The sequence below is a fragment of the Dermacentor variabilis genome, chromosome 10 (genome assembly GCF_050947875.1).
Source record: "Dermacentor variabilis isolate Ectoservices chromosome 10, ASM5094787v1, whole genome shotgun sequence".
Taxonomy (NCBI): Eukaryota; Metazoa; Arthropoda; class Arachnida; order Ixodida; family Ixodidae; genus Dermacentor; species Dermacentor variabilis.
This window is the reverse complement of record NC_134577.1, coordinates 36,959,773-36,987,243: the sequence shown is the minus strand read 5'-3', so window position 1 is coordinate 36,987,243 and position 27,471 is coordinate 36,959,773. Positions and strand designations below refer to the sequence as shown.

At 46.2% G+C, this 27,471-nt stretch overlaps 1 protein-coding gene across 2 annotated transcripts; it reads right to left on the bottom strand.

Moving 5' to 3' along the window:
• On the bottom strand, window positions 1-21,929 carry LOC142560334 (adenosine deaminase-like). Of its 2 annotated transcripts, none has more exons than XM_075672342.1 (8): window positions 21,587-21,929; window positions 9,905-9,966; window positions 8,437-8,559; window positions 6,721-6,980; window positions 5,831-6,003; window positions 4,550-4,794; window positions 772-898; window positions 1-157 (listed from the first exon to the last, which is right to left on the bottom strand). In XM_075672342.1, exons 1-8 carry the CDS (start codon window positions 21,605-21,607, stop codon window positions 56-58), a joined length of 1,113 nt encoding a protein of 370 aa, XP_075528457.1. In that variant the 5' UTR covers window positions 21,608-21,929; the 3' UTR covers window positions 1-55. The 2 variants fall into 2 exon arrangements, with proteins under 2 accessions (XP_075528457.1, XP_075528456.1); XM_075672341.1 differs by lacking the exon at window positions 21,587-21,929 and adding an exon at window positions 14,274-14,394.
• Window positions 21,930-27,471: the final 5,542 nt, after the last annotated feature.

Sequence of the window (27,471 nt, the reverse complement as noted above, 5' to 3'; positions counted from 1 at the left end):
TTCTTATGATGTTTTTTATTTACTGTTTTCATCACACACAGCGAACAAAGTCATCCTAGGCGTTCGCTGAGTCTGGACAGGTGAGTCGGTTGAACTTTTCCTGCAGTTCCCATTTCTCGTCGTCAGGTAGAAAACATGCGGATATGGCCGATCGATTCTGTTAGTAGACAAACAAAAATGAATACAAAAACATATACCGTTAAATGCACGTGTGAGGCAGGAGAAGGAGAGAAAGGAACAAAAAGAAAAGCTACAACTTGCACGACATATGCCTGTGGGTTCTACGTCGCCAATTCCAAATTCTACTTGCGAAATCTTATTTACGCGGCTATGACGAAAAATATAAAGATTTGTTAACATGCCTATGGGACCCTGCTGTAACTGAAGGTATTAGAAAGGAAGCACAAAATGTTGGGAAGGGAATTGTAAGTATTTTCATTACAGTTCATCAAGTAGGTATTGCGGCACATCAAGAATCGACAGCTCACGGATTACGGCGGGTTCGATTCCCGACAGGGGCGGCATCACTCCAGCGGAGGCGAAGTGCAAAGGCCCTTATGTACTTGCTGCACTAACATAATTGCATGTTAAAGAATTGCAGGTGACCGATGTCATAGACCGCCACTCTATACGGTGATTCTTATACCTCGAGGTGTTGCTTCGAATGCCACGACTCAATAAACAGATTTTCAAGAAGATGGCTACCGAGGAAAGATGGAGCGCACTCTCGACTACAATGGCCGCAAGGTTTCACATGGCAAGCGCACTCACGCATTGCAGCAGGTCGTCGGGCGTCAGTCCCAGCTTCAGCGCCAGCCGGTACTCGTCGTCCAACGTCGTGTGCGTGAGGGTCGGGTTGTCGGTGTTCAGAGAGAAGCTTGCGCCGTCACGTCGAAGCCTGCGTATCGTCGCGAAGGACGCACTTGTGCGCGAACCTTCAACAATCGCACATCGAATCTTACACGGACGCGCCCTGCGTGTATGATCGGTAGCCGGAATACACCTAATTCGAACACACATTATAAACGCATTTCTGCTTCTCCTGTGGAAGGCGCTGGGTATACTTCTGGTATGGGTGCCCTGAATGCTATAGCCTTAACGGACACTGAAGAGAAAAAAAAAAATATTTCAGCTGTACTATAGCATGTTGCCCCACTACATGCAACACCAAAAATAAGTCATTTGCCACGAGAAGTGGCTTTGTAAGCCGGGAAACAAACAGTAACGAACGAAGTTCTCGTGTCGTCTGGAATTTCCTGCACTGGCAAGCAGTGGCGTAGCTAGGTCGTCTGGCACCCGGGGCCCATAGGTCTTCTGTCACAGACCGCCCCCCCCCCCCCCCGGGTGTAGCCGGCGAAAAGAGAGGTGTCTTCAGACGTATATGACACCTCCCCCCCCCCCCCTGGCCCCTTGCACCCGGGGCCCACAGCCCCCCGCAACCCCCCCCCCCCCCCCTGTTGCTACGCCACTGCTGGCAAGACCACACATGCTTATATTCTAAAAGAGCTAAATGCTAAACTTCGCAGTTATCACGAACTTTCGTTTAGTTAGTTAGTTAGTTAGTTAGTTAGTTAGTTAGTTAGTTGGGGTTTTGTGGCGAAAAAACGACTACAGTTATGATGCGCCAACTTTCACTCAGCCACAATAAAGTTTGTTGTAGTACCTAAAAATTCCTGGCGTCGTACTGACGCACCAGCAATTGACTTTAGGAGCGAAATTCGAGAAATAAAACTTTCATATCCATTTTCTCTTCTATTATAACCAACAAGCATTAACGCGAAATTTACAAAACACGGCTTTTTCAGACTACTTTATCAGCGCTAAGTTGAACGAGTGCTTATTCTTAGTGTCCCTTTAACGCGTCTTGTTTCTAAAGTTGACTAATCGATGTTTGCTCGTTGCATCGAGCTTTGTTCATTTTAAGCAGTTCGCTAGAGAAGTGTATTCCTTGTTCTGGTTAAGCCTGACAGCAACTGTACAGCCTCCATCAGCCCTGGGTACAGAGAACGAGAAGGGCCTGTACCGTTCTTCTTCCGCGCGGTCTGCCAGAAGTGGCGTTACAGAATTTTCGGAGCGACCGTATCCTGGAATCTGAGTCTATCGCGACGCGGTGACAACATACCGCAAGTCTACTGAGCACTATTTGCTATCACTGACAAGTGAAAAGCGAACGGGAAAGTGTAGAGTAGATAACCTTATGCGAGAAATGCCTGAGTCCGATTTGACGTCGATATGCGTATTCGGCCGTCAAAGGTGGTGTTCGCCCCTATGGCTTAAACTAAGCGTAGAAGCCGACATTGAAAACGCATCACGCCAAAAGACGAGAAAGTGGAAATTTAGGGGGGAAAAAAAGTTGCACTTAGCTGCAACTTGTCTGGGCCTTTCCTTCATGCGCAATGGTAATTGTCCTATTACGTCAGACTTCACTTTACAATGAAACACCATGCCTTTCCAAGCGAAAGCTGGTGGATATACTATATGCGCTTATATAAGCCATAAGTCATTTTTAAGCCAATTAAGAAACATGACTGCTACCCGGTTAACATTAGATTTGAAGGACGCTTGCTGGAACAGGTTACTGAACAAAAGTTTTTAGGTGTCTGGTTTAACCACAACGTCTCATGGAATACTTACGTTATTCAACTAAAATCAAGCCTGTCTCGCACCATTGGGTGCATTTACAAAGTACAACATCTAATACCCAAACGTTTAAAGCAGGCACTATACTATTCATTGGTTTACTCTAGAATGAGCTATGGAATCTTGACTTGGGGAACAACAACAGCTACTAATTGCTACAAACTTAATGTATTACAAAAGCAAATTTTGCGCATACTGGAAAATTTTAAAGGCAACAAGCAGTTACTGAGAACACAGCCATTATTTACCAAATATAACATGTTGAAGGCTGACCAGGTGTACTACTTTAAGCTATTGCAATGGATCAATAAATACAAGTTACATATTTCCGCAGTGCCCAACTCAAGTTCATACAGTACCCGACACCCAAGACGAAAAATGCGGCAAGTTAGAACCAACTATGGAAGGCAAGCATTATCTTTTCAAATAACCAATGATCTAAACAAAAAACATATGCAAGTAGACTTTAATGAAGGTGTACAAACATTTAAGAAATACTGTAGGAAGTTTCTTGTGAACAGTGACATTATGTTTTCATTACTGTAAATTACCTCAAAAAGTGTGCTTTGTTCTCCCTTGCCATGCTCCTCTCAGCTACTGCAATTTTGATACACGGCTGTGAAATTGTGCTCGGTTTCTGTGTCTTGGTTCTTGTGATGAGTGCCCCGGCTATGAATGATGTTGTTGAACGTGCTGACTGGTAACTGAATTGCTGTGTTCTGTATTTATGTTGTAGACTTTAGGTTGCGTATGTAAATATTTTGTACCAATTATTTGCTGACTTTATATTCGAGCAGTGACTAGCCCTCTTTTTAATATTGCCCACTATCTGAACCTATGACGTCTGTCTGACTGAACTTTGTTGTTGTATTTTGTCTGCGTATATTGTGCAAGGGGGCCGGGGCCCTTGTCAGGTGCTCTGTCGCCTTTAGCCTTGGCCCCCTCTTAGATTGTGTCTGAGGAAACAATAAAGAAAGAAAGAACCATTATGCAAGCATTTTTTTATCAGTTGGTTGTCACGTGAGCTATGGGCGTCAGAATCAGACACAAATCGCCACGAGCAGCACAACATGAAACAAAAGAAAAGGTTCTTTAGGGAAATACGCAGCAAGCAAAATGAAGAAACGGCATTTACATTGAGCACCTTTTCTCTATAGCTTACCCTCATATTCAGCTACGAACACCTGGTTTATAGGTGACGACGCAGAGCAGAGTTTCCCTTCGTCATTCACTGGTGGCGCATCAATCAACTATTCTATAAAACCCCTTAAACTTCGTAAAGTAGCGACACTCTCCTCCTCCGCCTTCACTCCTCCTCGTTTCTCCTCTCTTTCACGCTCCCTCCTCTAGCGTGGCGTCGCCTACACTGCTCGAGCGTAGCAACGGCGCCAACATGCGCTCCTCGCCACTCCGTAGACGCTTCTCGAGCAAAAATGGCGCTGAAGCACGGCGCGAGGGCCCACATGACGCCATTAAGCCAATAGCGACACGGCGTCGGCCTCGGCCAGAGCGCGCAAGGAGGAGGCGGCATCCTTCAAAGCGTGGCACTACTTTACGAAGTTTAAGGGGCTTGAATATTCTATAGAACTTCTGCGTATGCGCCCACAGGAAGCATATACATTTAATCCTATAATCCCTTAACATCGAAATTCGAAGCAGGGTTTCGTAACTGTTACTGGTTATTCAACGAACATATCTGTATGGCACAATTTAATTTCCTAGTGTCCTGTCACTTATTTCGTTTCACCTCATATTCAAAGTTTTATTATATTCTTGACCCATTCACCGGAGCGAAAATCAATCAACCAACCAACCGGTATGATTCAAGCATTCATTAGCCAAGCTTGCCTCTCCCGCACAAACACCTACTATTGAGAGAGACAAGCGTGTAGGCGTGTGCTTGCCATACCTCAGTATGGGGTGCTCCGCAGCGTTGCGATCTACGGCACCGGTGAGGTAGCTGCTGGTCGGGCAGCACTCAAAGTGGACCCCCGCCGCCAACGCTTGCCGGTAGGCGTCGCCACCGTGAGCGACTGCCCGGTAGCCGTGGCCGATGCGTTCGGCATGGAGTTCTCGAACGGCACGCAGCACGGTGACCGGAGGTCCCGCCTCAGCCGCGTGCACGGTACGGTGCACGCCCCAAGAGACAGCACGCTGCGTCGAGGCAAGGAGCAATGTGATTTAACAGACGTCATTTGGGTACACTCTCATTCTCCCGACATAGTGCCCACCAGTGATCGTTTTCTCCCAGCGACAGGGAAAGAGTGTTGTGGAGTTTCGAAGAACCTCATCGCCGATTGCGAAGGCGACTGTGGCGTGCTCACATGCTGTGTTCTGGCACGGCGAGCCGCTCCCGCTGCATTATGGTGGCTGGAACTCGTTCGGAAAATGGCTTCCGCCTCAAATCCAAAATCTAGCTCCTTCACCCTCGTGGTGTTGAAGGCCTTGCTTGAGGCGCTTGTATGGAGGATGCTGGTCGGCTGAGATCTGAACTCTCACTATAGGGGACAGCGCATTTTTCAGCTGCCCTAGCTTTCCTCCATCTGACAAAGCAAGGGGGTTTAACGGGGGATTCTTAGTATACTGCCAGTTTTAGCCCAACTTATCCCTCTTATGTCCAACGTATTATATATGATACGCTGAGTTTGATGCCTCGAAGTGCTGATAAGTCCATCACACATAGTTGCGTTTCTGATACACAGAGGTATGGCTGGAGTTAAGTTTCAGCTGCGGATAGTTTAACGAACGAATTATCAATTAGGTACTGTGCGGCTTACCCTATAAATTAGCATTTACTTTTTTTGTGCAAATGTTCTTATTGGCCAGAAATGACAGTGATCAATTTGTTCCACTTTTCCTTGGTGTGGAACGGCGTTTGGGCATTACATGTTTATTCACATACATATGAACCACAAATATTTTCCCTCTGCAACGGCTCAGTGGATCATGTTTCTTCTTTAAAAAAAAAAGCGCAGCAAGGAAACGTCAAATGGTAGTGATTGTTGAAAGTAGCGCAGGCGTGCCTTCAAGTTTTCTTGTTTTCAATTTTGAGATAAAAATTTACGCCTATGTGCGAACATTAGCAAGTCAACCCAAGCCTCAATCTTCCTGTAATACTTCCTTTGTGCTGCCCTTCGTCAAGTGTCCAAGTAAACCAACATAACGATATGTGGTTTATACGTGAACTCGCCTGGAAAGTGTTGGTGATCAGGGGGTCGGTGACCTCTTCGCCGTACTCGCTAGCATTAGGGTGCACCCACGCCGACTGCCCTTGGACGGGGAGGACGACGCCACAGACGTCGATGCCGACCACGCCTCGGCCGCTGTACTCACGGCAGAGCTCCAGAACCTCGGGCGCCCACTCTGCAAGACAGTGCGCTTTTGTCATTGTCGCGGGAGCTGTGAGAAGCGAACGAACGTAGAGCTGCGGGAATGCGTAAAGGGTTGAGACATGCTTGAGCCGCCATTGCTGTCGTTGTAATTCCTATGTCGACGTGCCGTCTTCTTGCCGTTGTCGTCCAACGCATCGTTTTCATCGCACACACAACTGCAATCGCCTTACTCGGACTCACTCTGCCACCTATGTTAACACTTCGTGCAATCCCGAAAGAGGCGCTAGATATAGACATGTAGCCGCAAAACGTTTTGCATAATATCGATTCCCACATTGCTTAGGACCTGCATCGTTATCCCTCCCCTTTTTTTTAATTATTGTTACTGAGTGAGTTAAAGTGGTTCTGCGTTAGTGTGCGCGTGTGCTTACATGTGTTTAAAATCGAAATTATAGGGCGTTACGTCCCAAAGAAACGCACCTGCTTTGAGATGGGGTCTGACTTTCGATACACGAACGCATTTTTGCGTTCCACCCTCATCAGAATGAAGCTACCGCGGTGAGTTTACCTCTGAGACCTGTGACGTTCTGCTCGGCAGCAGAACGTCATGGCCGTTAAGCCACCACTATGTTAAACAAAAAGGTACATGTAGTGTAAAGCGTCCGACAATATGAGGAAGCCTGCGACAGCATGAAAAAATAGGGCTGAACTCTACCTAGACATCTCTCATGGCCAAGGCGCAACTAACCGGGCGTTCCGCGAAGGCAAGACAGGATGAACCTGAACTTGGCGCCCGTCTCCAGCTCAGCCTTGCGCAGTCCCGATAGCGCCGCGTCCAGTGCCTGCCTGGTGCTGGTCATGCTCTCCGGCATCCCTTGCCATCGCAGTATGGTGCTCGAGGAGGCGAAAATCTGAGGACACAGAAACATCTCGCTGTACAGCACGCCCATGGTCGCCTGGTCGATGGCCGCCTCGTACGCCACGCGCTCCAGGGCCTCCCGGTCGCCTCTGCGTCGGAGAAGGGAACGCCCTATTTAGAAGGTGCTCCCTAAGAGGGAGTGGAGAGTCGGAGTGTGTTCATAATACAGCAGCGCAAAATAAAAGAAAGAAGATAGGAATCTGACGAGGAAAGAAGGGCCAGTATGCAGGCACTGCCTTTAAAACGAAGATTTATTGGAAACAAGACAGTTCAAGCAGGCAAAACGGAACGCTCTTAAAATCTGAAATCATCCTTTCTTTCTTTCTTTCTTTCTTTCTCCCCTCCTTCCTTACTTCCTTTCTTTTTTGTTTTTTTTTTCGCTGCTATATTACTATGTTCTTAATGAGCTGAACAGAAACGTTCGCGCTAGACACAACTCTGATTTCCCTATAGATATTGTATACAGAATGTCATGCAGCAAGTTACAGTACTGGCAAGTGTTCTTACGTCACCTGTATTTTATGGGCATAGCATAGAAATGATAAGCTAGAGGGAAACGAAAGTGGACGAAAACACTGCCGGGCCAAAGCGTTCGCAGCTGGACTGCACAAAAAGGCGTCTTTTTCCTCCGGTGAAATACCATTTTATGCGAACAAGTGTGCTATTCACAGATACTTTGAAATTTCACTAAGTTTGCGATCGGGCCAATCGGCTACAAGACGTATAGCCACCTTGTGAGCCTATGGGGAGTGACAACATGACCAACTTGACATTACGGCGGAATTTAAAATTACTCAAGATACAACGCCAGTCTGTAGATGCTTTTTCTTTTTTTAAGCGGCAGCTCTAGTTCGGGACGAGTTCCCATTTCCATATTCAAGTACATGTGAAACACAGAAATACTCTCGTGAGACAACCGCTTAACAAATTTTAATGAAGTATGTTGCATTTGAAAGAGAAAGTTGTTCTAAAAACTGTAGGAATCTAACTTGATTTGGGATCTAATAATGGGTAGTTCGAATAGCGAAATTGTGGAGCGAGTCTAATACAAATATTCGAGAAAAAGGGACTATCGAATATCGAATATTCGCTTACCTCTAGACCTCACACTACTTCCAAAACATTACCTAAAATCGGCAAGCTTCAAGAAAGAGTTTAATCACTAAGTTCACAAAGGGAGAATTCGAAATGGCACAAGAGAAGACACTATAGACACCATACGAATAGACCACAGGACAGGTACCTCAAGCAATCTTATTTTCTCATCGCAGATTTTACCTTAGAAATGGGTTAATGAGAGATCGATATCTTTGTGCGCGTGTGAGATACCGTACCTCGGTTATGTTTTCCATGTGGTATCGTAATGGGGAGTTCGAACGTTTGTATACGGTGCGCATGCGCTGTGGCTAATACGCATATAGGTGTTGCACTGCCTTCAGAAAATATAATGGTGCCTATCCTGTCGTTTAGCCTTATGTGTTTCATTTTGTTTCGCCATTTCTTCCCAGAGGGACCCATACCAACTAGTCAAACAACAAGTCTTACACTACGACCTTGAGGAAGACCAAGATTTCCTTCAGGTAATTGGCGAGTGTGGTGGCCTCTTTTGGTCTTGTCTTTTCTCGGACATCTTCCACGCTCTTGTACCCCAGGTCCAAGCTTTTCTGTCTGTTCAGATCATGTCATGAATAGTAAGAGGGCAGTCATTCAGTCAATCAGCATGAACCAATCTCCTGCGCAACATTAAAGAACGGTTTGAGATAATGTACTCATGCAGCCTTAAAAAAGAACAGGGACAAGGATAAGGTTGGATGAGACGCGAGCATTTCGTTTTCTTCGCCTCTTTTCTCATTGCACATTACGAACATATTACATGTCGCTCACTTCGCTATTCTTGTGCGGCATACATATTCAATGGCTTTTTTATATATTAGTGTGCTAAGAGCGACTTTAACAACCCCAGCTGCAGTAAGACAACCATGCAGTAAAAGTAAAATTACTATTTTTTCTTCTCCGAGTCCTTTTTCGCGTTGTACATTACGATCTGTAAGTGATGTTACAGCTTTGACACTCAAGGCTACCTACCTATTTGTAAACAGGTCTCTATCGCCGAATTGGCCGATGCAGTTGCATTGGGGTAGCCGCATTGTTTTGTTCTCGTATTGTATACATATTACCCTCTCCCTTCTCTAAAGCCTTCGAGCCTTGAAGGTATTCAAGGAAACAAATAAATAATAAACGTTACCTCTGGCATATATTTCGTTTCACAGTCTTCACTTCGAAATATTTCGTTTCACAGTCTAGCCTGCGAAACGAAATATTTCGAAGTGAACCTGAGTAAGGCAATTGAGCTTTCCACGTCCTTAATTAGTCAGAGGATAGGTTGGTGAATTCGGCTCAGGTTCAGCGTTGGAGCGTACTCGCACTTGGGAAGCAAAATGTTCTGGCGTAACGCCCACGCCAACCTCCTCAAGGCGTTAATTTACACGTGGGAAGGAATGTGGTAAAGTTGCTACTCTATCGGCGCCTCGTATGATTCTGTAATGTTAACTAGAAAATGCAGTCCTTGCGCTGAGGGACCTTGGTTCAAAACACAGCGTCAGGCACGTGGTTGTTTTCATTGAAGAGTCCTCAAACGAGGCAATACGGGAACATATCGCAACGTACCTGGCAAGAGGCGAAAAACGATTCGCATTAAAATGTGAGAAAAGTGAACAGGGAGGGGATAGGAAGGAAGGGATACTTAAGTTAGGTAAGGCTAGGTTAGTTTAGGTTAGGTTCTGCGTACACCCTGTGCTCATTGGAACCGCGTTGGCGGTGCATCCAATTCTCAGCTGGAAATGCTTAACTGTATATAAAGCTTGAGCACAGATATCAAGCACGAGAGCTCGACGTGGTCACGTTGTGCAGATCACACAGACGCAGGCGGGGCGCAAATGAAAGCAACTTCACTTCTGAAATGAGAATTCCCGTCCTCTCCGCCGACCCATGCGCCGGTGAATGGTTACTCAACTGTGCCAGCTCCCATATCGTCGCGTGACGCATGCATGAGTCCAGATGGCTATGCAGCTGAACCTGAAAACGAGAAGAAAAAGAAAGAAGCAAAATAACCAGAGCACAACTTCTCTCGTCCTTCCGGTCGAAGCACACTTTTTCCTTTAATGCGAGCAACTGTCGTATCGGCAAGCACATGAGCAGCAATATTTCAGTTTACAGCAGGAACGTACGCCTTCAATACTCTATATTACTTTGGAATATTATAATAATTTTATTACAGAAAAAAATCAGCGATGAATTTTCCTCTTCAATTTCTTCTTTTCTTCTTGGGGAGGAGGGAGGGTAGGGAAGGAGGGAAGCGGTCGATTTCATGAAGAAATCAGGAGCGTGATTTTGTAGCGATTTGTTCGGATCGATTCTATGTCACTCTTAGGCCTTATTCACACAGTTGTTACACGCCCCCGTCCCGCCCCGTCACCGTCACGTCACCGTCGCCCGTAATGAGACGTTTCCTCGCCGGTTTCTCCTCAAGAGCGCAACGAGGATGACGTTGACCGATGCTCTTAACGCCGACGTCATCCCATTTTGCAAGGAGAAATCGGCTTGGAAACATCTCTCACGACCGACGCCGGTGACGTGGCGGTGACGTGGCGGTGACGTCACGGTGACGTCACGGTGACGTGACGGTGACGCTGACGGTATGGGTCATGATGGCAGTGTGAATCAAGAGCCTTATCATCCACCGTTCACAGCGTGCTGGTCCCGTTGACAATGCGGCTGGAAGCGCCGCTAACGAAGCGCGAAAATAAATTGCGTTTGAAATATAGGATCGTTACACATTATCCCGGCCCTGAGCTCCGGTTGCTTAGCGTGACGTCACGGATTTTCAGCCATTCTCCTGTATTGGGGCCATTTTGGCGCATGACAATTTCTTCAAGCTTGCTATGAGTCCGTGGTTCGACCCTTCGAAAGCATGCAACGAATAGTAACGCCGATGAAACAATTTAACTAACAAGAATAGACGCCAGCAAAATTTTTGTGCGCTTTGCGATCTGGCGCCGCAACTTTGGGGATATATTTTTAACTATAATTAGTTATAACTATTATAACTATAGCTATAGTCGGATACAAATTTAGAAAAAAGGCGAGGCCCCGCACAGATGACCGAAGCGCGACAGCCGATTGCCTCCGCGATTTAAAATAATCCCGCTCAAAAAATCGTGCCTCTGAAACGCGCAATTCTCGGTATAAACAATGACTTTTGTATTTTGATGGCTGGTTCAGTAGAGCTCTCATGTGCTACAGCACATGCCGGATTGCGACAAAAAAATAACCCCGTGCATTCCACAACGCTGCCCGTCGTCTGCTCTTTAGCTTCATTGCAAGTGACAAAAGTAGAAAGAGCAGCTCTGCGTGGCTTTTGCGCTTGTTTACATGTACACGGCACATTCACTACTCCTTTTACGAGCTTAAAATGAATCAGTTGCTACTGAAGAAGTACTTATATAAAACAATGCATTTATCGCAACCATTACAAACCTGGGGCGCCAATACTCGAGGCAGGGAAGGTACAAAAATGCTTTTCATCGTTTTAAATAAATACTCCTGGTGTTAAATAGCATAAAATTTATATTTCTTGGTTTTTTGGTTTCACAAATTTTTTCCTTCTCACTCTTTTTTTTTTTTTTTTTTGCGAGCCTGCAATCTTGCCAGTTCGCGCGAGGCATTCCATGCGAGTTTTCCGGCATGGAGCCCAACGAGGTGACATCGGAATGCGATCCTTTGTCCTATGGACCTATAACTATAGGTCTGTCGCTGCCATCCTTCAGCCCTTATGGGAATGATGGTTAGTAGATGCATTTGTCTAACCTTCTGCGCCTGTAGCTTCAGATGTTCTTGCCCCGTTATTCACAACGCTAAAGCTGATTTTATAGGCCTAAATCTGAAGCGATCACGTTTTACTAAACGCAGGGAGGCAGAAAGACCCTGCGCACGCGCACAGTCATCGCGCATTGCCGAATTTATGAGACTACACTTTTGCAAGAAGTGAGCAGCTTCAAAGTCGCAAAGACCTTTGAAGTCAGAAGGTCGATGTTTAGACAAATACAAGTACAAACCATCATTACCACGCTGGTGGAACACTCGTATATACTTGCAGCGCCCGTAAACAATAGCCGCCAGAGCTGCATACCGCGGTATAACAATACTGGATATAACAATGCATGTGAACGTCCCATTTAAATACCCGTAGAGATTCATATTGCAGTACATGTAATAATAAATATAATGAATTAATGGATATACCAAAGTAATCCTGTCTGTCCTGTCAACTTCGCTGTTACCGAGGTTTTACTGTAGTAATTTTCGTATAGGATACTTTATGGCAAAAAAAAAAATTACGCTGGTCCAACGTGAAGTTTCGTGAAGTGGCTAGTTGAGTGTTTTAAACAACTGTACATTTTCTGCACCGTGTTTTGCGCTTTATAGTGATTACGTGTTCACCACGCGGCGCACGGGACATATATGCGCGACTACGGATTACACTGTCTAATGGATCGGCCAGGTTTTCATTAAACCATATCCGAGATCAACCAAGTTTGCTATTGCACTTGCTCCAGGATTGGCCCACTACATTGGGTGAGAGCGCGACCGTGCAGATACGCACGGTTGTTACAGGTACTGCAATATGAATCTCTACGGGTATTTAAATGGGACGTTCACGTACATTGTTATATCCATTATTTCGTTATATCCAGTATTATTATACCGCGGTTACACTTATGTGGAACTCTGGCGGCCATTAGTTACGGGCGCTGCAAGTATGAGTGTTCAAACAGCGTGGGAATTACGGTTGGTACGTGGATATGTCTAAACGTCGTCCTTGATATGCCCACGGGAGAACGCATATCAAGGTTCGCATTAAAAAAAAAATAAATTATGAGCTTTTTGAAAGTATGTATTTGTTTTCCATGAGAATATTCAGGTGCCAGTTGTTGTTCCATTGCGCAATCACCTAGAGAACACTGTCGTGCCCCAGCACATCTCTAGAAGCAGTAGAAATGGCTATATGGCGCGGTGATCATTTTTAAGCCTTACGTAATTTTTTTAAAAATCGCCCAGTTGCAGGTAACATAATTCCAGCTGGATTATTGCGAGATGAGGGCACTACCTTACACGGAAAACCAAAACACATACTCAGCTATTTAACAAGAATTCACTGCTTAACTTCTTAATTAATTACTTTACGGAACATATTGCAGTTTACGAATTGTGGCCGGTGAGTTTGCAAGGCGTATCCTCTTGGAATGAATTCCCAGAATGACACCAGTTTCGAGACATGTGCCATCAAACTCGCCGTAAGAAGGCACTGTTGTCCCACTTACTTTTTTAACAAAACGCTCATTATGCATTGAAACACAAAAGTAACTGGAACGCAAATGTATTTCGACCCACACTTTGGGAAATAATGTCTCCAAACTGATATGTTATCCTGGAAATGTGGATATGTCTTGCAAACTCGCCGGCTACAATTCGACAATTTCAATATGCACCGTAAAGCAATTAATGAATAAGTTAATTAGTATCTTTATTTATTTTAATATGTGTTTTGATTTATCGTGCTAGTAATGTCTGCCTCCTCGAATCATCCTCATCATCAGCCTGGCTACGCCCACTGCAGGGCAAAGGCCTCTCCCATACTTCTCCACTACCCCGGTCATATGCTAATCGTGGCCATGTTGTCCCTGCAAACTTCTTAATCTCATCCGCCCGCCTAACTTTCTGCAGCCCCTTGCTACGCTTCCATTCTCTTGGAATCCAGTCCGTAGCCCTTAATGACCACCGGTTATCTTCCCTCCTCATTACATGCCCTGCCCATGCCCCATTTCTTTTTCTTGATTTCAACTAAGATGTCCTCCTCGAATAATAAAGCTCAAATACAAGAATTACGATATCTACCACAGGCCACTTTTTAAGTATCCCGTAAACCTTAAAATTTATCATTCCGCACACTACAAAGAACGGCCTTAATGTCCGCACTCGTGCAACATTCACCAACTGCCGCCCTTTGAACTAAGACACGTTCTTGGCCCATGCATTACAGCAGCTGTCTTTGCATCTCGCGCAATGAAGGCACTTTTGAGTTTCCTTGTAGAGACACTTCAGTTGAGCGTTGTGTTTTGTGCATGTTGTGTATCTGTGCTGTGAACTGTGATGATCATTTGGTTTGTCATCATATGTATCTGGAATAGCACATGCTATGGGCATACCGAGTGGCAAACCTCTCCCTTAAAGTATACTCTAAATCTGTCTCTCTCCTCTCTCTCTTTGATGAAGCGCTCCAGGAAGACAGTCAGTATATGTGCCTCTACAGAAAAGACGCATACCTTGTACTTGGGGAGAGCCATTTTCCGGAGCTGCCAGAGCGATGTGCGTGTTTCCAGCTGCAGTTGCCAGTCCCCACGGTTTGGCCGAATTGCACGCTATATGAAAGACCTGATATCGCTTCCTGTTGTGCTCGCTTCTTTCTATTTTTAGCTCTTCCTCCCCGCCCGTCTCATTCCGTCACACAGCTGTTAGACCGCCGCGCCATTTCCTATCGCGCATTCCTGTGTTTCTCTAGCTTGAATGCTGTGGTAACGTCCCTTCCTGCACAAACCAACTGGTTGTTATGGAAGCGGTACAGCTAGCTGCAGAGGTTCGACATGAGAAGCTGTATCTTTTTCTGCATATATGCTGCTTGAGAGCGATTCGAGAGTAGGTCGCCGATGTAGTTTGGTCATGTATATACGTATCTCCGTCTGCATGCGGCGCTGCCACTACCGCGACGCGAATGAGTGCCATGCTCGGCCGATCTGCCGTTCTGTATGTTAGCGTCTCGTTCGTATGCAAGCCGTTCTGCGATTAAGATTGTTCATGCAGTCGCTCGTGCGCGTGTTTGCTATCGAATTGCGTCACCTGCATGCTATAGTTCGCCGTAAATTCGCGCGTTGTCTGTCCAATAAAACTGCACCACAGGAGCGGCTCCCGTGAATAGCCCCAGTTTGAGACAAGAAACTGAGAACTATGGCGACTAGCTTACTAATACAGGTTTCATTCTATGTAGGAGGATGTCACCTCCATATATGTATTGTTTGAAAGGAAATTTCACAGTTGCTTTGTTTTCACTGTCAAACTGCATGCAGTGTGCGCAAAGGACGGAAGGCACAGGAAGTTAACAAAAAAAAAAAAGAACTTCCTGTATTCTCCGTTTTCTTTTTTCGCACCAATTACCAACTCGCCCAGCTTGGTTTGGTTTGGTGCCTATATGGTATGAGACAACCTACTACGGCCGGATCGACTTTGTAGTTGTTGTATTGTCGTTGTCTGTTTCAACTGTCGGCCGTTTGAATTCTTCGAAGTTGAATACAAAGCGCGGCAATTGATTATATGAGGTGCTCTATGGAAACGTATAAATAATTACATTAAATTCCATGGTTTCACATTACAAAACCACGATAGGATTGTGAGGCACGCCGTAATGGGGGACTCCTGATTGGTTTTGATGTCCTGGGGTTCTTTACCGTGCACCTAAAATTAGAAAGTACACGAGCACCTTTGTATTTCGCGCTCATTAAAATGGCGGTCACTGCGGCCCGGTTTGAACCCGCCACATTGAGCTCTGCATTGAAACTCCCGTATACACAACTGGTTGCACTGGAGTGTTCGAAAGGCTGTACGACACTAAGACCCAAATCTAGAGAGGTTCCAGCGCGCGTAGATTAGGTAGATGGATTAACCGCTAGGTGGAAGGGTGGGTGGACGGACGAACGGATGGGCGGACGGATGGATGGATGGATGGATGGATGGATGGATGGATATTTTACAGCGAAGCTGTATGTGGCTAGGGTTACATGCATTTTTGTTCTCCGTGAACAAAAACTATCATCATCAATGGCTCATACCCCCGTAAGCATTCATGTTTCCGTAAGCAAGCAAAAGATACAATGACTCATAGCCTCGTAAGGTAGAGGCTACAAGCACTCAGAAAAGGGAAGCGAACAGTGCTTAAATTCTTTCTAATCACGAATACAACATACAGAACAGCGTGTAAAAAGCTGTCATCATCAATAACTTATACCCCCGTAAGCAAGCAAAAAATGCAATGATTAATAGTCCCGTAAGGTTCATGGCTACCCACTTTGCGTGAATTAACTGTGATGATCGACACTACCCCTGTTGTCGTTGTCGGTGATTTCAATGGGGATGTGTCGGTACCGAAAAGGGAGCGGTTTGCGCCTTCTGTGTAGCAGACGTATCCCTTGCGATGCCACATCGATCCGGCCCAACCGACCACTCAGCGGCGTACGTGCATCGATTTGACATTATCAAAGAACGTGATTGCAGTTGAGAGTGAAATAATGAACATCGACCAAGACAATAAATCAGTGTGTGTGCCTTTCGTCACGATGACCACCCATCAAGACCATAAATGAGTTCATACCTTAGTTCAAAACTGTGTCACCTCCATGTCGTCTGCTAAAAGCTTGGCTGGTCAACCACCTTCACAAGGTAGAATGGCTCGTGATTTTTGTGCATACCCTTTAGAAAGTGGGTGTGTTTCATGGCTGGTGCTGCCAAGCTGGTAACCGTATACGTTTCTGTTGCATTTTACTCCCTCCCTTTGAAGGGCCCCTCACAAGGTACCGAAGGACAATTTGTTTATACACAGGCAGTTGCGAAGCACCGTTCATGGGGAGCTTTCCACCGCGATAACATTAAAAAGGGTTTAATAGCAGCCGATATAGAACCAAATGAAACGGCGGAAGCGACAGTGAGAGTAGGCTATAGCTACACTCCCCACTCCAGAGGCCCTCCCCTACAGCCTCGACCAGCGCCTGCAAACGACATTCCTTTCCTGGCTAATTTTCTCGTATTAAAGCTTCTTCATCCTCGTACCGCCTCCGCTTTTGGGCACAAACGTGTACGGAGGGGATCTTTATCTTACATTTAGAGCCGACCGACTCGTGCTTGCACGACACCCTGCCTGTCTCTCTCTATCTCTCTATCTCTTTCTTTTTGACCCTTCAACACGTGGTGTTAGTACACCCATACCGGGAGAAAAACAAGACGAAGCTTTAGACCCACCACAAGCCATCGAGAGATAGAGAGAGATAATTTAATTGAAAGAAGGCAGAGAGGTCGGCTTGAGCTAAGGTGCTCTAGCCTGCTACTCTGCACAGGGGGAGGGGGAACGGGGACATAAAGATGTGATGAGGGGTGGTGATGACATAGCAAGAAGGATGCGCAAAGGTGAAAGCAAGTTCAACACTCTGATGATAAACATTCACAAACGTCATCCATGAAGCCACAATCAGGTTTCGCCTAAAGTCTGTAGACAAGCCACCGAAGAAACGTGGGAGGCAGTGTTAACGGCACATGCAGAGCCTGGAGGATCACCGAAGTCTGGAGGACCGGGCCCGGGCCGTGGCTTTAGCCGACGGCTTTCTGGACTGAGAGAGGCGCCCACCTATGCCGAAGAAACAACTTTCTCGCTGTTTCACACAATAAACGTTCATTGCTGCTCCTAACCCATCTTGCGGCACGGCGCAAGTTCAAGCGGCTGTTCTGCGCGCTCCGCGTTTCAGGGAATCCCCGATCTCGCATCGCTGCTGGCTATTTGTGCGCAGAAGGCGTTATGTGCGCGCACGCAAAATGCATGCAAGACTGCCGCGCCACTGGCCACTCGAGGCACTTTGCGTGTATTCGCAGGCTTCTTTCACGCTCGGGAAAACACTTTTCTGTAGCACGTATTGAGGAACAGAAAGTGGTATCGGGAGTTTTTCATGTCGCTAAACAATTTTCTCATTTACACTTTTCGTCTAACTATAATATTTGAGAAGTTGTTTGATTATATAAGACTTATGTAATTAGGTGGAGTGGAAATAAAATTGTTTGAATATCTCCAAGCGACGGCACAATACATTTGTCCTGTCCAGCTACGTGGCACACACACACACACACACACACACACACACACACACACACACACACACACACACACACACACACACACATATATATATATATATATATATATATATATATATATATATATATATATATATATATATATATATATATATATATATATATATAGGCCGCGACTCGTTGTATAAGTGTTGTCGTCCTGTGTGTGAGCTTTTTGGCAAGACAGCAGCAGCAACCACGATCAGCAAAGTCCAGGAGACTTGACGTAGACAGATTCGCTTTAGAATGAACAAATAAGGCACCTTTGTAGAACAAGCCACTTTGGTACACAGCGCTCCATCTATACACCAATACACCTGTAAGCTAATAAACCAATACAGGCTGTCAGTTTTGTTAGTGTATCAGGCATATTGCATAACACAATATAACAATACAGGCTATCAGCTTTATTGGCGTTTCAGGTTTACCGCTTCATAATCCAGTAAGATTCATCATCATCAGCCTAGTTACGCCCACTGCAGGGCAAAGGCCTCTCCCATACTTCTCCAACTACCCCGGTCATGTACTAATTGTGGCCATGTTGTCCCTGCAAACGTCTTAATGTCATCCGCCCACCTAACTTTCTGCCGCCCCCTGCTACGCATCCCTTCCCTTGGAATCCAGTCCGTAACCCTTAGTGACCATCGGTTATCTTCCCTCCTCATTACATGTCCGGCCCATGCCCAGTTCTCTTTCTTGATTTCAACTAAGATGTCGTTTACCCGCGTTTGTTGCCTCACGCAATCTGCTCTTTTCTTATCCATTAACGTTACACCCATCATTCTTCTTTCCATAGTTCGTTGCGTCGTCCTCAATTTAAGTAGAACCCTTTTCGTAAGCCTCCAGGTTTCTGCCCCGTAGGTGAGTACTGGTAAGACAAAGCTATTATACACTCTTCTTTTGAGGGATAATGGCAACCTGCCGTTCATCATCTGAGAATGCCTGCCAAACGCACTCCAGCCCATTCTTATTCTTCTGATTATTTCAGTTTCATGATCCGGATCCGCGGTCACTACCTGCCCTAAGTAGACGTATTCCCTTATCACTTCCAGTGCCTCGCTACCTATTGTAAACTGCTGCTCTCTTCCGAGACTGTTAAACATTACTTTAGTTTTCTGCAGATTAATTTTTAGACCCACTCTTCTGCTTTGCCTCTCCAGGTCAGTGAGCATGCATTGCAATTGGTCTCCTGAGTTACTAAGCAAGGCAATATCATCAGCGAATCGCAAGTTGCTAAGGTATTCTCCATCAACGTTTATCCCCAATTCTTCCCACTCCAGGCCTCTCAATAACTCCTGTAAACATGCTGTGAATAGCATTGGAGATATCGTATCTCCCTGTCTGACGCCTTTCTTTATAGGGATTTTGTTGCTTTCTTTGTGGAGGACTACGGTGGCTGTGGAGCCGCTATAGATATCTTCCAGTATCTTTACATATGGCTCATCTACACCCTGATTCCGTAATGCCTCCATGATTGCTGAGGTTTCGACTGAATCAAACGCTTTCTCGTAATCAATGAAAGCTATATATAAGGGTTGGTTATATTCTGCACATTTCTCTATCACTTGATTGATAGTGTGAATATGGTCTATTGTTGAGTAGCCTTTACGGAATCCTGCCTGGTCCTTTGGTTTACAGAAGTCTAAGGTGTTCCTGATTCTATTTGCGATTACCTTAGTAAATACTTTGTAGGCAACGGACAGTAAGCTGATCGGTCTATAATTTTTCAAGTCTTTGGCGTCCCCTTTCTTATGGATTAGGATTATGTTAGCGTTCTTCCAAGATTCCGGTACGCTCGAGGTTATGAGGCATTGCGTATACAGGGTGGCCAGTTTCTCTAGAACAATCTGACCACCATCCTTCAACAAATCTGCTGTTACCTGATCCTCCCCAGCTGCCTTCCCCCTTTGCATAGCTCCTAAGGCTTTCTTTACTTCTTCTGGCGTTACCTGTGGGATTTCGAATTCCTCTAGGCTATTCTCTCTTCCACTATCGTCGTGGGTGCCACTGGTACTGTATAAATCTCTATAGAACTCCTCAGCCACTTGAACTATCTCATCCATATTAGTAACGATATTGCCGGCTTTGTCTCTTAACGCATACATCTGATTCTTGCCTATTCCTACTTTCTTCTTCACTGTTTTTAGGCTTCCTCCGTTCCTGAGAGCCTGTTCAATTCTATCCATATTATAGTTCCTGATGTCCGCTGTCTTACGCTTGTTGATTAACTTAGAAAGTTCTGCCAGTTCTATTCTAGCTGTAGGGTTAGAGGCTTTCATACATTGGCGTTTCTTGATCAGATCTTTCGTCTCCTGCGATAGCTTACTGGTTTCCTGTCTAACGGCGTTACCACCGACTTCTACTGCGCACTCCCTAATGGTGCCCATGAGATAGTCGTTCATTGCTTCAACACTAAGGTCCTCTTCCTGAGTTAAAGCCGAATACCTGTTCTGTAGCTTGATCCGGAATTCCTCTAGTTTCCCTCTTACCGCTAACTCATTGATTGGCTTCTTGTGTACCAGTTTCTTCCGTTCCCTCCTCAAGTCTAGGCTAATTCGAGTTCTTACCATCCTATGGTCACTACAGCGTACCTTGCCGAGCACATCTACATATTGTATGATGCCAGGGTTCGCGCAGAGTATGAAGTCGATTTCATTTCTAGTCTCACCATTCGGGCTCCTCCACGTCCACTTTCGACTAACCCGCTTGCGGAAAAAGGTGTTCATTATCCGCATATTATTCTGTTCTGCAAACTCTACTAATAATTCTCCTCTGCTATTCCTAGAGCCTATGCCATATTCCCCCACTGACTTGTCTCCAGCCTGCTTCTTGCCTACCCTGGCATTGAAGTCGCCCATCAGTATAGTGTATTTTGTTTTGACTTTACCCATCGCCGATTTCACGTCTTCATAAAAGCTTTCGACTTCCTGGTCATCATGACTGCATGTAGGGGCATAGACTTCTACCACCTTCAATTTGTACCTCTTATTAAGTTTCACAAGACCTGCCACCCTCTCGTTAATGCTATAGAATTCCTGTATGTTACCAGCTATTTCCTTATTAATCAGGAATCCGACTCCTAGTTCTCGTCTCTCCGCTAAGCCCCGGTAACACAGTACATGCCCGCTTTTTAGCACTGTATATGCTTCTTTTGTCCTCCTAACCTCACTGAGCCCTATTATATACCATTTACTACCCTCTAATTCCTCCAATAACACTGCTAGACTCGCCTCACTAGATAGCGTTCTAACGTTAAACGTTGCCAGGTTCCTGTTAAACCTACAGAAACCAATAAAATATTTCTATCAGTATTTTTCCTAGGGCAGAACGACATACTTAGCAGTCGCAGAGGTTTGTGCGAAAGTCGACGAGATCATGGTCATGGGTCGCGGCGTGCAAGTATTAATCGGTACTCGTCTATGTGTTCAAGACAGCCGGGATCCCAGGACGGCGACGCAGATTTCTACAACGACTCCCGAACTTCCACAATTTACCTTAACGAGGTGGCTTCGATTGGAAAACGCAGAACTCGGCGGAAACCTATGTTCTGTGATCATCTCATAGACCTCGTACGTTGTCTATGTACACGACATAGTTAACTGCGTAAACAAATCGTTGGTTGAGCACAAGCTTAATTTTATCCACGCGAAACACAAATGATTTGTGATAGGAGAAGCAACGGCTGACTTACCAAATACGTAGCGGGGCGCATGGGCCAAGGCTGCTTTTCTGCAAATACCTTATCACTATGTCGTGCAGCAGGAAGTCACTTTTCGATAACACTCAGTTCGGAGGAAAGGCACGTAGTGCACCGTCCTTTCTTGTGGGCCTCGGAGACTCTTCGGATAGCGCGCCATGAGCGCGCGGTGGGCGCTTGCGGAACAGCCGCTTGCGTTGCGTGCAAGTGAAGCCGGCGTTGCACACGACACGCACGCGAGGACGCCTGTTCCATGGCGGCCGTGCAAAGGCGTGCGCTCTACGGCCCACGGGTGCCATTACTCAGCACAATTCGAGCTGCCTGGCCAAGCGAGCGCCACGTCAACAAACGCCTTCGCTGAAGCGCAGTCGGAAGATACATGTGCCGTGTAAGAGCCCGACGGAGAGCGCGCTTGCGCGTTCGCAAGCCACGAGCGTCGGCTGTGGCGTAGCCAAGAAGTGGCGCACCGGACACCTGACGTAGCCCCCTCCCCCCCGAAATTTCTTTGTTAATGTGCGGCCTGCACAGCCTCTCCCCCCCCCCCCCCCCCTCTTCGGTAAAATCAGGAAAAAAATTGGTTACGCAAATGGGCGTCGATCCATTGTTCGCACTGCCGATGCGGTCCTCGCGATACGCTCTGGCGTGTTTCCTTCCCCTTTTACAGCATGCTTGCGAAGGAGCATCTGAACAATCTGGAAACAGGATGAATTGTACGACATCCCTGTTAGTTGCGCAGCATTTAAGCGGCCGCTTCACTAAAACTAAAGGTGCTATATAAAAGTAATAATGGTACCATAGCAATTTAAGGCACGTTAACTGTGTCATTGTTCATTTTATTTGTGCATGCGTGGTTTACGTATGGCGGCGGTCCCGGCCGCACGCTTTCAATTGAATTTGGCGTTGCTTTTGGAGAATTCATTCGTAGCATATGACTGTAAACGGCCTTAATTTCAAGCCGCTTCGACAACAGAGTATTATGAATAACCTTGCGGATCATTCGAGATCGCTTGTCGCTGAAATCAAACACATCGAGGCCTAACGAGAGAAAATTCCGGGATGGCTGTGCCACCTATCGGCAAAGTTGAGCAATAGGCGCGATATGCCATATGCATGGTTTCTGAGATCGGGATACCTCGGAGCACATGGACGACAGACGTACTGATTTCGCCGCGGATCGGCAGACATGGAAAGCACAATTCCAGATGAAAAAAAAAATTCAGCGCGAACACACAGGACGACCCACAAAGAAAAAAACGAGACACGCACTGGTGCTGACGAACAACTTCAATGAATGGCCCCATACATTGAAGTTCCACAAATACGATGCGCTCCCGGCTTTGATTGCGCTGCGGCAAGTTTTGGCGAATAAATGAAATCCCTTGTGTGCACTCGGTATGCGAAATTTAAAGCATATCATGAACAGCCTCCTGCACGAAAAGTACACTATCACCCCATACTAAAACCATATTTGTCTACGCTAAAACTATCTTCCTTCAAAGTTCGTTTGAGGAACGGTAACGCTCTTTCCCGTATACTGCATTGACAGCACTTCCACAGGCACCAGCAACTACAGCATCCGCAAGATGCGAGCCAGCTGCCTCTGTGTGCGCTTTAACAATGGACCTAACGGTACCTACCGTCGACATGCCAATTTATAGTCAAATTTCATTAATCCAACCTCAACGTGTGACCATCGGAATTTATCGAATTATCCGGTATGACGAATTAAAAGAAATGCAGAGCTACTTTATTTGGCAGTGTTTACCCGATTCAAGCACTCTCCAGGATCTAACGCGCAGCCAATTTATGTAGATCCGTAGGAAAAAAAAGAAAAGTGTGCGTGGCCAAATCTTACACTCACCCGATTTTATAACAAGAAAAACGTGTCCTTCCAATTCCGGCAACCGGAAAATAGGTGTAACCTAATAAAAATTGACTCACTCTTAGTTTTCATCGTCGTAACTTTCGGACGGTGCTGCACTCTAAAAGAAGTTTACGCCCTTTGGGTGGTATTTTGTCTCCAAACAATAATCATCTGGCTTGCGCGCATTTCTTTTCTTTAACGCCGCGAGCCCGGTACTTCCTAGTCACGAACGGTTTGCGCGTTATCAACTTGACACAGCATTCCAGACCGGGAAATAGCGAGCGCGGAGTTTTCAAGAGAGGAAAAGCAAACAAGGCAGATGACGATTATTGTTTGGGGACAAGACAAGCCCCAAATGGCGTAAACCATTTTTTTAGAGTGTGGGCAGTATCGGAAATAAATGTACCGGATACTATCTTAGATACTCTTAATTTGGCTATCTTGTATCTGTTTCACGACTGGCAAGACGTCTATCAGTATCTGTATTTCCGATGCATGAAAGAAGTGAATCTTAAGATATTGCTATCGCAACATCACCGCGCGAAATTATAACCGTTGGCTGAACACTGCTTCTCAAGCTGATACTAAATCTAAAGGCAGCGACATTCTTTTATCTTTCCGCCAGAGCCCTCCAGCTAGGGCAGGTGATAAGGTCGGCGCGCCCCTATTGCTGGAGCCGAGTCACGTGGTAGCGCTCGCGGCGTCCCGAAAAAACAAGCGCGTGAACGTCCGCGCACAGCGACCTTTTTTCTTGGTGTTTTGTTTTGTATGGACACTCCGGGCGCATTCTTTCCGTCGCCGACGGCGTCGCCGTGAGGTTCCGTATAAAGCCAAGGGCGACAATATCGTCGCTGCGCGCCGTATGCTGTTTGTGCGAGCGAAAGCGTGCAAGGATGAGCCGGCCATCGCGGCTTAATTCCGCGCACGCAGCGGAGGAAGCGCGCCGTCTTCCGTTGCGGCTTCCGTTGGGAGGGTATGGAGGGGAGGAGGCGCATTCTACTCCGGGAGGCCGTGCATGCCCGCCCGGACCGCTGCATCTTGAAAGCCACCTGCGACGGGCACAGAGTCCGCCCTGGGCTGTGTTTTCGCGGCTTAATTCGCGTTGATGCGAGCGGCAGCACGGAGGTCAATTCGCTCGCTGCTGCTGCCGCACTTCCTCACTGCAGCGTTTTGACAGCGAGTTTCCACGATCAGCGAGAGAGATGTGTTCATGGTTGCTTGTGCGCGCGACGCTATGCTTGTTAAGTTAGTATGCCTATGTTAACAAGTTTAACGGCCGATGAAACTACTACCCTGACTTTGTATAGCTAACTGTCCACTAATTTGCTATAGCAATCGATACTTCGCCTTTCGGGCGAAACTGCTACTTCTTTTTTTTTTAGTTGCGTCGGTGTCATGACACTTGCTCGTAGCTACCGTACTGTGCTGCGTACGCCAATGCGTGCGGCGGCTATCACGCAAATTCTGATGCCGCTATATCGCCGTTATCGAAGTTCCTCTTGTGTTATGCTTTGTTACAAAGTCTGAAGAATGCAAGACTGGGGTTGCCTTGCGTTTAGTGGCTTTCACACATCAGCGATTTGGAGGATCTCGTGGATGGAAGTTGCGAAACAAAGCGTGGATGGCGCTGCTTACAGGAACTTGTGCACAAGCCAACTGTTTTGTGTACGTGGTTGTTGCTCGCGAGCACCAAAGGCAATTTTTGGACTACCTTACATACGTAAACAGTAATTTTATGGACAAGGTAAAACTTCACAGCAGACATATTTGCACTATTGTGCAGATGCTTTTTATTGACGTTCTTGTAATTAGATGGTGATCCGCTAGCTGGTCGGCAAGCAGAGCAGCGACTCACATCAATTACAAAAGCGACAAGCACAAACCGCTGACAGCACAGCGTATAAAGAACTTTCGTGTTAAGCAGTGAAAGCAACCTCGATAAATTGTTCCAGAACGAAAATATTATACTCTGAGCAAGAAAGACAAATTTTCAGATACTAATAAACATTCCATTCAAATTAAACAAGGTTGGTCGTAGTTAAGGAATTTTCAAGCAAACATTTTTGTACATACGCATTTGCTGCTACATTATACAGATATATAGGAAATTTGCGAATGTATTGAAATATCTTGAGATACATATGGAAAGTACCGTATCGGGTACAGTAATTGCCCCCCCCCCCCTAGTATCTTGTATCTGCATCTGAAATACTTCTTGCCCAAGTATCTTGTATCATGTGATACAATTACAAAGTATCTTTGCCCAGCCCGGCTCTCAGACAATGTCTGTCACTATGGGCCACAGCATATGTCATCCTTCGTGCGGCCCGACCACAGCGCTGAATATTCCGCATTTCTATACAATTTGTCAATTGGTCATAACACGAAAGTGAAACGTGTATTCTCAGAAGCAGTGGCAGCTTTGTTGCACATTCACAAATACAAATCCATAAATGTGCAGTCCTTTATTAATTTCAGTTTTACTCGAACAGCGAAGCAATGACAGCGATTCCAAGCAAGCAAGGCCTGTGCTGCTGTGCACGCAGCATAAGCAGACAGCACCCCAGGGGCAACCAAGAGTCATAGGTATATCTGACGCTACGGCAAGTACTTATGTGACGAAACTGCGTCATTACGAGTTCCGGTGGCATCACGCCCGCCCCCATACACGTTTAGAGGCGAGTAGATGGGCATTCGGCTAGCACGCGCGCTTATCTAGTTCCATCTCAATCCCCTTTCCTCCTTCCCCAGTGCCGGGTAGCATACTGGGCTCAGCCTGGTTAACCTCCTTACCTTTCCCTTATGACCTCCCTCTCTATGGGCTGAAGGCTAACATTCAGTGAAAAGCGAGCGACCTTGGCAGCACGGGAGCGCCGTTTCCCTCCCCTTTCCAAACGCACGTCCCAACCCCCTGCATGTCGTCCTACACCCTTTGACCGTCCCCCTTTCAGTGTAACCACCTTACAAAACGGCAGAGTAGTGTCATCTCGCCGTAATGCCATGAAATTTGCATGATGTTGATTGCGTGACGTACACACATAATAATAATATTTGGGGTTTTACGTGCCAAAACCACTTTCTGATTATGAGGCACGCCATAGTGGAGGACTCCGGAAATTTTGACCACCTGGGGTTCTTTAACGTGCACCTAAATCTAAGCACACGGGTGTTTTCGCATTTAGCCCCCATCGAAATGCGGCCGCCGTGGCCGGGATTCGATCCCGCGACCTCGTGCTCAGCAGCCCAACACCATAGCCACTGAGCAACCACGGCGGGTGACGTACACACATCGGACAGAATTTCGGTGGAGCTCGGTAGAGAACACTGTCATGTTAAAATGAATCCACTGTCATTTCTGACTCCACAATCACTATCGCGACTGTGATGGCTCATATCGGCTAACCACTTCCGACACTTCGCCGAGCAACGCAATACTACGAGCCGCCAGAAGCACGTGACGCTGCTGTTTCTGCTAGCATGGCATGTAAAATAACATTTTTAAATGAGCTTCTGTACTGACAGCAGCGTGTTGTTGCCACCAGTCTATGCAAAAATGTGTTCCATAGCCATCTTGTTATGACAATGGCAACTCAGGAAATATAGGCTACTCTACGAATGCAGTTTTGGTTTCATATCCAACTGTAATGCACAGGCAATTTTTCTTAGAAAACAGGCCTATTTTCTTAGAAGAAAGGTGCACATTGTAAATGGGTAAACACGGTAATCGTTCACTGCGAGTTGTCATTCTCACTTGAAACTTGCACGAGCACGCCAAAAATCCAGATTTTCTGGTGGGAGACAGCATGCCTTTGACAATTCAACTTCCCCTTAAGCGCTGCCAAGACTGACACCACTGGTGCCACGATTGGGCTCAGGCACACGCATTCTCACTGCAGTTAAGTTCGAATTAAGTGGATATGGCAAACTTGTGATTGAAACAACAACACTCTCGGCCATTTCAAATGCACGGGCATTGGCCGGGACCTAAAATTGGGTTCGAGTTCACTAGAGTTTA

Bases quoted from the DNA above. Each gene is read 5' to 3' on its own strand.
- LOC142560334 (XM_075672342.1), bottom strand. From the start codon at position 21,607: ATGCGCCCCGCTACGTATTTG. The intron at 9,967-21,586 runs GTAAGTCAGCCG...TCTCGTTTTCAG, and splicing joins TGCGCCCCGCTACGTATTTG to GTTCAGCTGCATAGCCATCT. The intron at 4,795-5,830 runs GCGAGTTCACGT...GCCTCGACGCAG, and splicing joins TGATCACCAACACTTTCCAG to CGTGCTGTCTCTTGGGGCGT.